The sequence below is a fragment of the Odontesthes bonariensis genome, chromosome 7 (assembly GCF_027942865.1).
Source record: "Odontesthes bonariensis isolate fOdoBon6 chromosome 7, fOdoBon6.hap1, whole genome shotgun sequence".
NCBI classification, from domain to species: Eukaryota; Metazoa; Chordata; class Actinopteri; order Atheriniformes; family Atherinopsidae; genus Odontesthes; species Odontesthes bonariensis.
In genome coordinates, this window is record NC_134512.1 from 9120465 (window position 1) to 9132812 (window position 12348).

At 37.4% G+C, this 12348-nt stretch overlaps 1 protein-coding gene across 1 annotated transcript in view; it reads left to right on the forward strand.

The window, feature by feature from the left end:
• Positions 1 to 12348, forward strand: part of cdh13 (cadherin 13, H-cadherin (heart)) — a 394183-nt gene that overhangs the window by 297404 nt on the left and 84431 nt on the right. The window contains exon 9 of the mRNA XM_075469363.1: positions 4276 to 4416. Coding sequence (XP_075325478.1) covers positions 4276 to 4416 — 141 coding nt within the window. The remainder of the gene's footprint in view (positions 1 to 4275; positions 4417 to 12348) is intronic.

Genomic DNA, 12348 nt, shown 5'->3' on the forward strand with positions numbered 1-12348 from the left:
TGGAGTTTTTTTTCTTTTTTGCCAAGTGACCTCTTACTGCTTAACCCTGTCGTGAAAAAGTATTGCCAGTGATTTGACTCTCATTAAAACATATAGAATAAATGTTGTAAATTCTATTTCCATGGACACTGACAGAATGGCTGCTAACGAGTTTAATCAAGTGCCTCCAGACAAATCATCAAGAGGCTTAAAATGAAAAGGCTTGACTGAGAGGAGTATCTCAATCAACATTTTGCCAGTAGAAGTTTTCCGACACCTAAAGGGAAAATTCCCTGTTGTTAAGCCCAGAGTAAATATGAACATATTTTCTCGGCCATGTAGTGCCAGGGAGTTTATAATTGAGTTGAGACTGAGAAATGCTCATTAAGACGTTGTCAGTCGCTAGAGGAGGCCACGCTCAATGTGTTTAGACACTACTGAGACTGCAGCTATCCCAGAGCCTTACTCTTTTCCAGCTGGAGGGCATAGGTGTACGTCTGCACACAGGTGTACATGTGTGTCTTAGAGTTGGCATGTGTGTACTCGGGTGTGATTGTGCGTGAGTTTAATAAACTCACAGGTCCGTGGAGCACCATCTGTCTGTGTTTGATCGTGCAGGAGCTTGTTGTGAGGCACACCCTTGTCACTCACTATGTGTGACAAACAATTGATAGAAACACCTGTTTGTGCATTGCACTTTCCACTATTTCGGTTGGAAAAGCTGCTTGAATGCAGATTAGGAACAGGGACAATCCCAGCCACTTATTTATCCCATTTTGTATTTGTTTATTTATATATTTTTTACAAATTTTCCACTATGGTACAAAGTTCTGTATACATGATAAACTCTTCTCAAACATTTTCTACTTTTGCATACTTTTATTTTCATAAACAGTTTTTTAAAAATTATATTGAGTTCGGTAGCCACTTTGTTTCCGTGAAGCAGTCTTTCAGTGTCTGCCGTCATTGATGTAAGCCTCAAGCTGTTTAGCCCTTAATGCATTGATCTTCTCTTGCCTGCCTCACATGAAATTGATTAGAGCAATATCTGTGATGAACAGGTGAGCAATATACACACAGACACACACGCCCTCTTACTGACAGTTGCCACTGAGTCCTTGATTTGTGTTGAGCATCAAGTGATGTTGGGTCACCTCTCTGTCAGAAAATAATTTATTCAACAATAATCAGATTGACTTTCTGACAGTCTTAAGATCAGTGATATGATGTGGAAGAGAATAAGAATAGAGGTTGAAGGATTGTCCGAGAGTTTCATACGAATATAAATGCAACTGAAGTAGATGTATATTTTCAAAAATTAGAAGTAATAAATATGCCAGAAATTTTGCATATCTTGTACTATTTTATCACTGATTCTATCACTCTGCTCCAACTATGCAATGTTTTAAAAATGATGAATTTGTGCGATCATCGGTACATAGACATTTGTTGGTGATTTGTTTTTCTCAATCAGTATGTTGTTGCTTTTCTTTCAGTCTAGCAGATTGCAGCCGTATTGTTTCTTAAGTGTGTAATCCAGTGAATGGATTTTGTTGCTTTTTTAATGTTTACACCAGGGTATGATGAGAGGAGAACTAAACATGCACTCCAAGGTGAATCTACAAAGCAGGAGAGACCTGCAGCATTTTCAGTAAAACAAATGGATGCAATTTACTAAGCATGTGACAGTTAACACCCCCAGAAGGGTTGAAAAAAAAAAAACTGCAGTGGTTAAATAAATGTTGACTTTACCACCCACTTCTCCCCGTTATTCATACACAAGAGTTAACATTTCTATTAAGGGTGAATTATGAGAACAAGTTATTTCTGCTGTGATCATTATAAATGGCATCCTCTTGCAGTATATGAAGCTATATTGCTCGAGTTGTTTTATAAATTACAGATGCTGACGGGCCAGAAAATGCTAAAATTGCACATCTAAATTGACTGTTTGCTTTTCAGTTTTATATAGCAAATATAACGAAAATTAGATTTATTGTGTACTTCTACTCTGTATTCCTATGAAAAGGATCAATATTAAACACCAACCTCTGCACAATTTTGTAGGCATTAATACCAAATGTATCGAGCTTTGTTCCATCAGCATCCCCACATCCATCACCTCATCGGTACACATACAGTGTATTGGCGGGAAGTCTCTGGTCAGTTTCCTGCTCTATGCTCCACCGGCTCCAGTCTTCAAGTCTAACCAATTTATTCATCTCACGCAGGTGATTTCTAGGAAGTTTTAGGGTTGCAGTGAGAAAGCAACTATGGTCAGTGTTACAATATTTTCACATTGTGTACCTGTCTGCTTCTATTAATTATTGTACACTTCATAGTTTGTAATTATGCAGCTATATACTTTCCAATGTTCCTAAGATATAAGCTCATCTTCACTTTGATAACATCAACATGTCATCAAACTGTTTGGAAGGGGCATCAAAAGGCTCGATAAGGAATTGATTCTAAAAAGAAACAGCTAGAAGAAGTTGTTACAACTAATAAAGTAAACGATTATCATTCAGCTTTTTGTCAGCATTCAGTTCAGAAGTGTGCATCTCTGATGGTTTTGGGTACCTATGAAACAGGCAACTCACACATCTGAAAAAGGATGAGCACTGAAAGGTTTGAGAGCAACATATGCTTCTGTTCCGGCAATGTCTCTTCCGGGGACAGCTTTTGCAAAACCCCATGCTGCATCTCTTATAAAAAAAGGATTTGTGGCACAAAAGTCCAGGTGCTGGACTGGGCTGCAGTTCAAACCTTTCACAAACTGAAAACAAAGAGCTCATGCTGAAACTCAAAATTAGACAAATTTGAAAACTGAGCAATCTTATATCAGATAAAAAAAGGGTCATCGTTCCTCTCTCTAAGGTCCAATAATGGTCTCCTCAATTATCAGATTTTGAAAGACTCATTGTTGAGATATGTTGCTGCCATCAAATTCAGGATGAGCTAATATTTTTCATGAAATAGTAAAATGTCTCACTTTCAACATTTGATATGTTTTCTGTCCTCTACTGTGAATAAGATGTTGGTTTTTGTGATTTGGAAACCACTGCATTATGTATTGATTACATTTTACACAGCCTCCAAACCTTTGTGGAATCAGGGTTGAAAAAAATAATGTAAATATTCTAAAAGCAGAACAAAGACCACAGCTTGAAATATAATGTCGCAGATTATATTAGGGGAAATATTTTGAGTTCAAGCAGAGCATACAAACCTTGATCTTTATTGCCCCAGAGCATTGCAGAGGATGTTGGTGAAAACCAAATCTGTTTTTCTTATAGTTACCACCCTTTTTTTGTTTTTGCTTGATGAAGAATTAGTAGTGTTATTTACACCTCATATGTGTTTCTGAGCTTTTAACACTTGAATGTGAGCATGAAAGTGTTTATTTACAGCATGATGTAGATTTTTTTTTCACATCCAGTTAACTTGATGTTAGCTCTCAGGCTCTGTTAAAGGTTCTGACGGAAATCTAAAGCATTTAGATGATTATCCCTTTTCTCTGGGTGAGTTAATATAATCACCAAAATTATTCGTCATCATCAATAATGATTTTCGCATGATATTGAAACGATTTGTCATAGAAGTTGTTTGTGCAGTCATAAATGGAAATTGCAGTGTGCAGGCGCCAGGTGGTGATTGGTGTGGAGAATGGCGACCAGATGAGGATTGGCTCTTAGATGAGAGCACAAGTGCAAAAATCCAAGATAGAGCTACCACGATGGATGATCTCCCCCCTTCTCCCTAGCAGTCACTTATTTGTTAATCTTGTCTTTAGCTCGATGCACATATAAGGAGCAAAGAAGCTCATAGGGGTCGGCTGCCATTTCTTTTTTATTCTCTTTTTCTTTTGATTTGGTTTCGTTAGAGAAGTGAGTAATTGCTTTTTCTTTCGTTTTGATCAGGTTATCTCCCTAATGTTTATACAGCATGTTATTTCGGCCTCTGCCTAGCTAAATTCAACTTCTATAGCGTCTGACACTTTTTTCTTTTTTTTTAAGTGAATAAACATTTATTGTTACATCTTTGCAACATCTCTCTCTGTTTCAGACTTGGGTAAAATGGCTTCTTATAATGTTGCGTCCTGGCCACCGCTAGATGGGGCCTTACATCAATCATAGAAAAAAGATCAACGGTTTCTTTCTTGTGTATTGATGTTTTTTTCATTCCATAAAAGGGATATTTGCACTGTGTTTGTTTGTGTCCATACTTTTCAGGTTTGTCTCTGTATTCTCTGTAAACATTTTATAAACTCAGAACCACTGTGTGTTTATTCTCCAGACACTGCCGACCACAACATACGAGTTAGAAATCGTGGCCAAGGACATGGCAGGAAGCGAGGTGGGCCTAACAGGAACAGCAACGGCTACCATTACCATCACGGATAAAAACGACCATGCCCCTGAGTTCACACATCCGCTGGTGAGAAACATTCTGTGTTTTTTGTGGGTTTTTTCTCGTCTCAGCTTCTGATTATTGCGTCTTCTTGTTAATTTCTTTGTCACTAACATGCAGCTTCAACGACATGATTGTGTGAAAAGTGTATTTGTTTACCCCTCCAGGGAAGTAAAAGGTCAGTCTATTAAGGCTAATTGATGTGCTGTTTTTCGTCAAGGACTCAGGACACATCAGCAGAGCTTACGAGCAAGCTTGAACCAATGTCTCCTGGTCATAAGGAGTTCTAACAAATTGACTTGATGATTGTGGTACATTGAGGTATGTCGTGAGGGCTCTAGAATTGTTTTAGTCAAGGATATTTCATCAGTTTGTACTTCATTTGTCTATCAGTCATTTGCTGGAGAATATGATATATAAAACCTGGAAAAAACTGTATTATACTGACAATAGCTAATCCCATTTAGAAAGAACTGGAAAATTCCAGACGTTTTACTTTGAAGGAGGCAAAGGAGGAATTTGGTTGATGAATGGTTTCCAGTACGGACAGTACTAGTACTTTCCCTTTTTTTCTATACCATTTAATAGTCAGAATAATGTGAAACTGTTTGTTTTTATTGACAGTAGCTGAAGACTGATCAAAAGAATAACTAAGTAAACCAGGACAACATTGATCTGAGCAAAAGATGGACTCTGTGCTAAAGGTATTTAAAAAAAAGTCAAAAACAAAGAGTGCTCTTCATGAAATATATCTACAAATATAACAAAAAGCATTTGTTTAAGATTAATATTCTGCAAGACAAACCTCAGATTGTTAGTGTCACATTACTGTAGAGGACCTTGTGGTGGTGTTTCATGTGTTAAAATGATGCGCTACCGCCACAGAAACTACAAGCAATAATTGGAAAATTAGGGGAAGACCATCTGCAAACCTTCATTTGGTGGTTTTACTTGTGTACATCTGTAAAGGTTTGGGCATAGAATAAAACTGTGGCATTTTTATTATTTCCTGAGGATGTATCCAGGTTAAAAGAGAGCCATTTTTGGGTCAATGAAAAATATTGCCTTAAATTCAACTTGCTATTCCTGATTTACAATATGTCCATCTGGTTTAGTTCTTTTTTAGGTACTATTTGTGTCACACACAGTTGCCCTTAATCATACTCCTGCTTACATAGTTCATGCACGTTCATGAAGTGTCTTCACTCATTCGAGGACTTGTCTGCATCAGTATTACATTTACCTTTCTCTTATGTAGATCTATATATATGTCCTTTGTGAAAGGATGAGGCATGAACTGGTGATATGGTGGCATAGGCATGAAAAATAAATATTAATTTAAATAATAATTAGACTAGAAGTGTTGAGATCATTACGGTTTGTTTAAACAGCCAGGCCTTAAGGAATGGATTGATATCTAACAAACTAAATTGGTACCTGCATGTTACACTGCTAAGTGTAACATGGGCAAAAATCATTTAAAACTGCCGATTTCTGCCAACCCATGATGAATTTGTCAAAAACTTGCCACCTTGGTTATTTTCTTCATTCCTGCTTTTCACCGCTGCAGGTGAGAAAACTGGAAGAAAGAATGAGGTCTGGTAGAGAGGTACCCTCCCCACACCTTAAGGTGCAGTTGTAGCACTGTTTTTTTCATTTATTTATTTATTTTTAATGGAAATGCCCACAGCTGTTGTCAAGCTTTGAGACACATGGCACTTTGCCCCAACCAGCATTCCCTTACAGCCCTCCCATGATGCATTGAGGTGTCAGGGGAGCTTGTAAGGAGCGCAGCTCAGATGTGAAATGTTACAGCTCAGAGGGCTCGGCAGGGCCTTGCAGAGTGCACCATGTCCATGTCCCCGTTAATGTTCTCATTTCTCACTGGGAAGAGATCCGTTTAACTGTGTGGAGAAATGGAGCTTTTATAAAACAAGTGTCTGAAGCCGTGTTTGAAGACGTTAAGCTCCTATATAAATCCTCTACCCTCTGCTGTCCCTGACTGCCTTCCAACCTGCCCATGAATCTTCTCTGACCCCTCAGATGACGTTGTGAGTGCCTTTGTGAGTGTATATAGCTGCTGAGCTTATGTCGGCAGCTCCCAGGCTTTCACAATATTAATTATTCAACCAAATACTTTCAATGTCATTTTCAATGATATTTTCAATGAACTTTCCAAAAATCTGCTTGTCTTTTTTAAGTTTTCTATTTTGGAAACGACCATCTCCTGCACACAAGATGTACACTTTCAAAGTGTTTTTCTTTCAGCTTGTGAGCTGAAGTCAAGTAGAGAAAGACAGAGGACTGAAAGGATTAGTGGAACATGGAACGTCTTAGAAATTTGCATTGAAACAAAAAAGGAAACATAACTGGACACGTATGCTTTTTCTGCGGGCATCTTCCTTCCTGTTGTTATTCATTATGTGCACTGTTGCTGCTGGCTTTTATAAGTAGAGATTTTGTTTGGATTCAGCAAACACAATCGCTACTTAGGGAGCCTCTGCTTTTCCTCAGACTTACCTACCACAGCTTTATGCATTGAGATAGCTATTCATAGCTTCCAAAGTCTGCTTCAAACCAGCACTCAACTCCTTAGATCACCCAGCGGGAAATCTGTTCCTCTACTTCTTATTTTGTCTTCCTGCACTGAAGTTATTGAATTTATTCTTCAAGTTAAAGAACTGCAAACAAATTAGATCCTTTTTTTGATTTTTTTTTTTAAAGGGGTGGTTGAGCTCTTGAAAAGGGTTTACCTTAGGTTATGATATAAAAAATAATGTATTCATGTCATCAATTTTGTATGTAGAGTAATAGGCAGTGAAGTAAATACACTACGTGGCCAAAATAAAAGCCACCACCTGGATTTGACTAAGCAGATGATCTGGGTTTGTTTCAATTGGTCAGTTCTATGTACCCTTTGTGCTTAAAAATAATGAGCTCAGGTGACAACCTGAAAGTACTAGTGCATGTTTTTCCATATATATATATATATATTTTTTTTTTTTCTTTATTTCACTTCCTTGATGGCATCGGTATATTCCAAGACGACATAATTAGCTGACATTTTCAAAAAACTGTCTGTGTTTTGCTCAGAATAACAGAGAGACAGTACAGAAACTTTATTTTCATCCATAAAATTGCAGATCACTGTGGTGGGTGTAGAGAATCCCATTTGACTCCACTCTTCCCCTTGTCTTCTTCAGAGTCTACCTCTTTTGAGATCCACAGTACATATAGGAAATAGCCTAAGACACCAACACCCACATCAAACTTATAAATACTTGGTTGGCAATTTTATTACAAATACTTCCATGTTTTTTGTTCTCAGTTCAGACACCTAATTCAATTCAATTTGAAGTTGAGCAGAGATAAAGAGACTGGTTATTATTTTGTATCATGACATTCATGTCCACTACAAATCTGAACAGCTCACTGGTTTTAAGTTCTTGGGGGCCATAAACAAAAAGCCATTGTTGTGTTTTCTTATAGTTTTTGAGTTCGTCACTACTTCAGATTCCCAAATTTTGTCTCTAAAGCAGACTTGTCACACTAAAGGCTCTTTTGTGATATTACATTTGTATCTCACTCAGTGTTGTAAAACTGAATTTGATGTGGAGGTATATTGCCTTGCTTGCTAATATTAGCACTGATTAAAGTCAAAGTTATTGTTTATGTTAACTGATGATCTGCAAATACTGTAGTTATGCTGTCACACTGGGGACAAGAAATGAGTACAGTTTGGAATGCAGCCAGATTAAATGATACAGATGCAAATGATACAAACAAGCACAAATAGACAGGTCTGTGCAGGTCTGTCTACTGAAACTATCTGCCGGTTTTGAAATGATTTAGCAGATGGAGCAGGCTGAAGGTTACACCTCTGAGTATCTTAAAATAGCTAAGGAGTGCCTCAGGGGTCAGTTCTAGGACCAAAATGTGTCCAATGCAAAGTTTAATTTTAAGCTGGTGACACTGTGATGTATTGCACAGCAACCCAGGCACTCATCCAGTTACAATTGGCATTTAACACAGTTCGGCAAAATCTTTATGATTTAAAACTTTTAATGAATACAGACAAAACCAAAGTCATACTGTTTTCAAATGCTAAGGACAAAACACAGAACCTGCCTTAGATAGTCACTTCACAGGATTCACTTGTTGGATGGTCCTCCTTGTCAATACGTAGGCGAAGACATTGGCATGTTCTTATTTACAAGGATATCCTTGGTCTGCCTCCATCTTACCTCTCGAACTCCCTCCATCTGAAGACTTCAGGGCCTTATAGCCTTCGTTCACAGGATTTTTTAATATAATTTTCAGTTCCAAGTGTACGGACTGAGATGGGGAAAAAAGCTTTTATGTTTGCTGCTCTCTTTGCCTGGAACGAACAGCAAAAAGACTTGAAACTTCATGACATGGCTTTTTTTTTATACATTTGTTTTTAGATGTTCTGCCTGATTTTCAGGTTGAAATTTTATACATCAGTCAGTTTGTATGTGTGTTGATATGTCTGTGAATTTTTGTGCTGCTGTCTTGGCTAGGACACTCTTCAAAAAGAGATTTTTAATCTCAATAATGCTTTTCCTGGTTAAATAAAGGTTAGATAAAAATTGGTCAGAAGCCTTTGCACACCAAATTTACAACATAAAAGTGTACAGAATGCTTACAATCTTAATAAAAGATTAAACCTTAAACAAAAAATAAGTCATACCCTGAAGTATGATTTTCAACTGAGAACGTCATTACATTTAATTTCCCTCTGCTCTGCCCTGATTTACTTAGTAGGGATATTTTTTATTCTTTCAATTTTTTCCCATTGTTCTAGCTCTTTGTCCGACAGGTAAAAAATTAACATCTATTGTATTAAAAATGGTATTTCCTAAGACTTTATCTTCTAATCACAGATGAATTTTTATTATCTTGATATGTTTATGCTCAGTCTTAGATCAAAATCAAATCAAATCAAATTTATTTGTATAGAACATTTCATGTACAAACAATTCAAAGTGCTTTACATAAAATAAGAATATAAAGAGAAACAAATAAAATAATTTAAATGAATTTAAAAACAAGATGCAGCACCTCTAGGATTTTCAAATGTGTTGAACTTGATATTAAAGTCTTTCTCGGAGTGTTAGCCTCCTAGTGATGTTGTTTCGATTTTGTTTTACCAGTGGATGCCGAATCAGAGCAGACATTGACAAACACGTTTTGCCCTTCATGTCTCCTGCTGTCCCTTTTCATTCTTCCTCATCCACCAATATACTGAACGGTGCTTCACTCCCTTCCTCTGCACTTGCGCTGCTCATCTCATCTCTACTCCTCCCTGACTCGGTTAATTCCGCACCATGTCTGACTTATATCCTATTTCCCCCCTGCTCCTCATAATAAGACCATGATGGACCTTATCGCTCCTGTCACTCAAACTCCCTGACAGCCAAGTCTCTATATATATTTTTTCTTCTCATTTGGTTTAGTACTCTGACTTATAACCTGTCTTGCTATCTGTATCCTCCTCTTTTTTTTCTTTTTTCGCCACTGTCTCCTCTGTGATGACCAGGAACATATGCCTACCTGCAACTCATCAGTCCCTCAGATAAAGACGTTAGTGGTGATGGGTGTAGCACCAGGCATAGGGCAGCAGGGCCCTGTCAGTACAGGTCTGTCTTGGGGGATGGCTCACGGGTGTCATGGATTAGTCCATGCTTTGCATGATTGCTTCACCAGTTCCAAGATACACACGGCGCTTTACCCTTGGTGATACGGTGGCATAGCTGGCCAGAAATCTCTACCACTAAAAGGGAGGAATGAGAAAGGATTTCTGTGGTGTGGTTAAAGGCATGTTATAAAGGCTGGCTGTAGAGACATGTTATGAAGTGTATCTGTGGATGCGCCCATGTCGTGGCTTTTTTTGACATAGACGGATGTTCAAATTTAGGGCTAGGATAGAGGATAGAGTACTATGTGCTGATATCGATTATGTCCTTGAACGTATTGCAGTTTGAGATTTTAGCTCTTGGTTTGCTTTCAGTTTTGCTCTGAATTAATCCCACTTGTTAGATTATAATAACAACTTATCATGTTAGAAAATTGCAATTTTATTTAAGTTGCTCAGTTATTTATCATCCAACACCTGATAAGTGTATACAACACTTTTAGCATTTTTTGTCAAGCAAGTAAAATGTAAAATAGAAACAAGTAACCCTTGAAGAGTATTATGCGCTAATTCTGTTCCGTGTGATGCATCTTCCTACCACAATTTCTCAATAAAGACTGTGGAGGAACTGGCATGATGTGTTAAAGACTATTTTAGGTCATATTCCTCTGGCATGAAATTAGCTGAAATAAATTTATTGTGCTAGAAAATATAACACAAGCTCATAGGAAGATTATTTGTTTGTATTCAACTGTTTTTCTCAGAAGAAATTTCCTCTAATTTTTGGTTTTACATCGAGGATAAAGTTAAACAATCATGAGTAATTGTTGTAAACGCCACACTTTAAATTTGTTCTGTCCTCTCCTTCTGTGCAGTTTTATGTTGTTGTGTTTATTGAGTAAGTTGCCGTTTCTAGAATGCGTATCCAAGCTGCTGACAAGGAAATCTGACTTTTGTGCACGTGGGTATATGGTTGCAGCACAATTCAACAGCAACTACAGTGTAGGGAGAAGTAATACCGCCCATCTCACAACATAGTAAATCAGAGAAGTAAAGTATGCTAATTTACTCCTTGTTTAAGAGCAGTCAATTCTGCAGTAACTGCTTTGGTCAATTTTGGTTGTTCTAATTGGCCTTCATAGAGGAATTTTATTGACTGATGAAATGCAAGAACGGAGTATCATACGGTAAAGTGTATGTTTTGCTGAGTGCGCATAGTGTTCATTTACGAGCCAGTGATTTTAACATATTTTAACCTCTTAATTAAAGTTGAGTAACGGTAAAAGTCGGTAAAAAATTGAGTTTAAGGATCAAAAGACGTAGTGTCAGCCCTGAGTTTAAACCTTTCATGTGATAAATATTTGTAAAATCAACTCAAATACAATATGAAAATAAAAAACATAAAGGCACCAGGGTTACACACAATATTTGCAATATAACATACTAACAGTCCCGTACAGATGTTTTCAAACATACAGAAATTTCTGTAATTTTGTCTTTTTTTTTATTGAGAGATAAGTTGACTGCCCTATTATGGCCTGGGGACTCATAGCACCAGCTGCATTAGTTTGAATTTTGAAAGGTGTGGAGATATAAAGGTGAGAGAAACTTCACTCTCTTAGGCGAGCACAAAAGCACAATTCAACTGAAGGAAATTTTACAGCAAAATTGTGAGTTTCAATCAGACCATTCAACAATGACTCTCCAAGGTGTATGAACGTAAGAGATCACTTATAACACTTGCATGGCAAATTTTTTTCCTTTGAAGTGTTTCATATTTTCATTTTTTATATGTCCTTGATCATTATATCATAATGTCACTTATCGTTATTTTCATTTTCTGCTGAATGTCAGAAAAACTAGTTTTGGAAACAGTGCGCACTGAAGCTGTTGAACTCATTAAAGACAAAGGTAAACTTGTACAATCTCCAGGCACAGTTAGTGTATGCAAGATTAAACCTAGAGGGAAGGGTAAAAAGCAAGTGGGGGTGTTACACAGGGAACTAAGATGTCAGTGTGTGGTGTCATGTGAGAAGATGAGTGATTGTATGCACAAACGTGCTTTATTTACAGACTTTCTGCAACATCTCAGCCTATCACGGATCAAGCTGCTTAAAAGCAGATAAATGGCAAGCTTCTAATAATCTTCATGGTTCATGCTCAACTCAGGGCATTTCTTTATAGATTTGACTTTTAAGTTTTAGTCAGTTCCATCCAGGCATGTTACTTCTGTCTACTAAAGTCTTCAGGTGGCATCAACTCAGTGACGAACACGAGGCTTCAAAGCTGCAGATCATAAACTG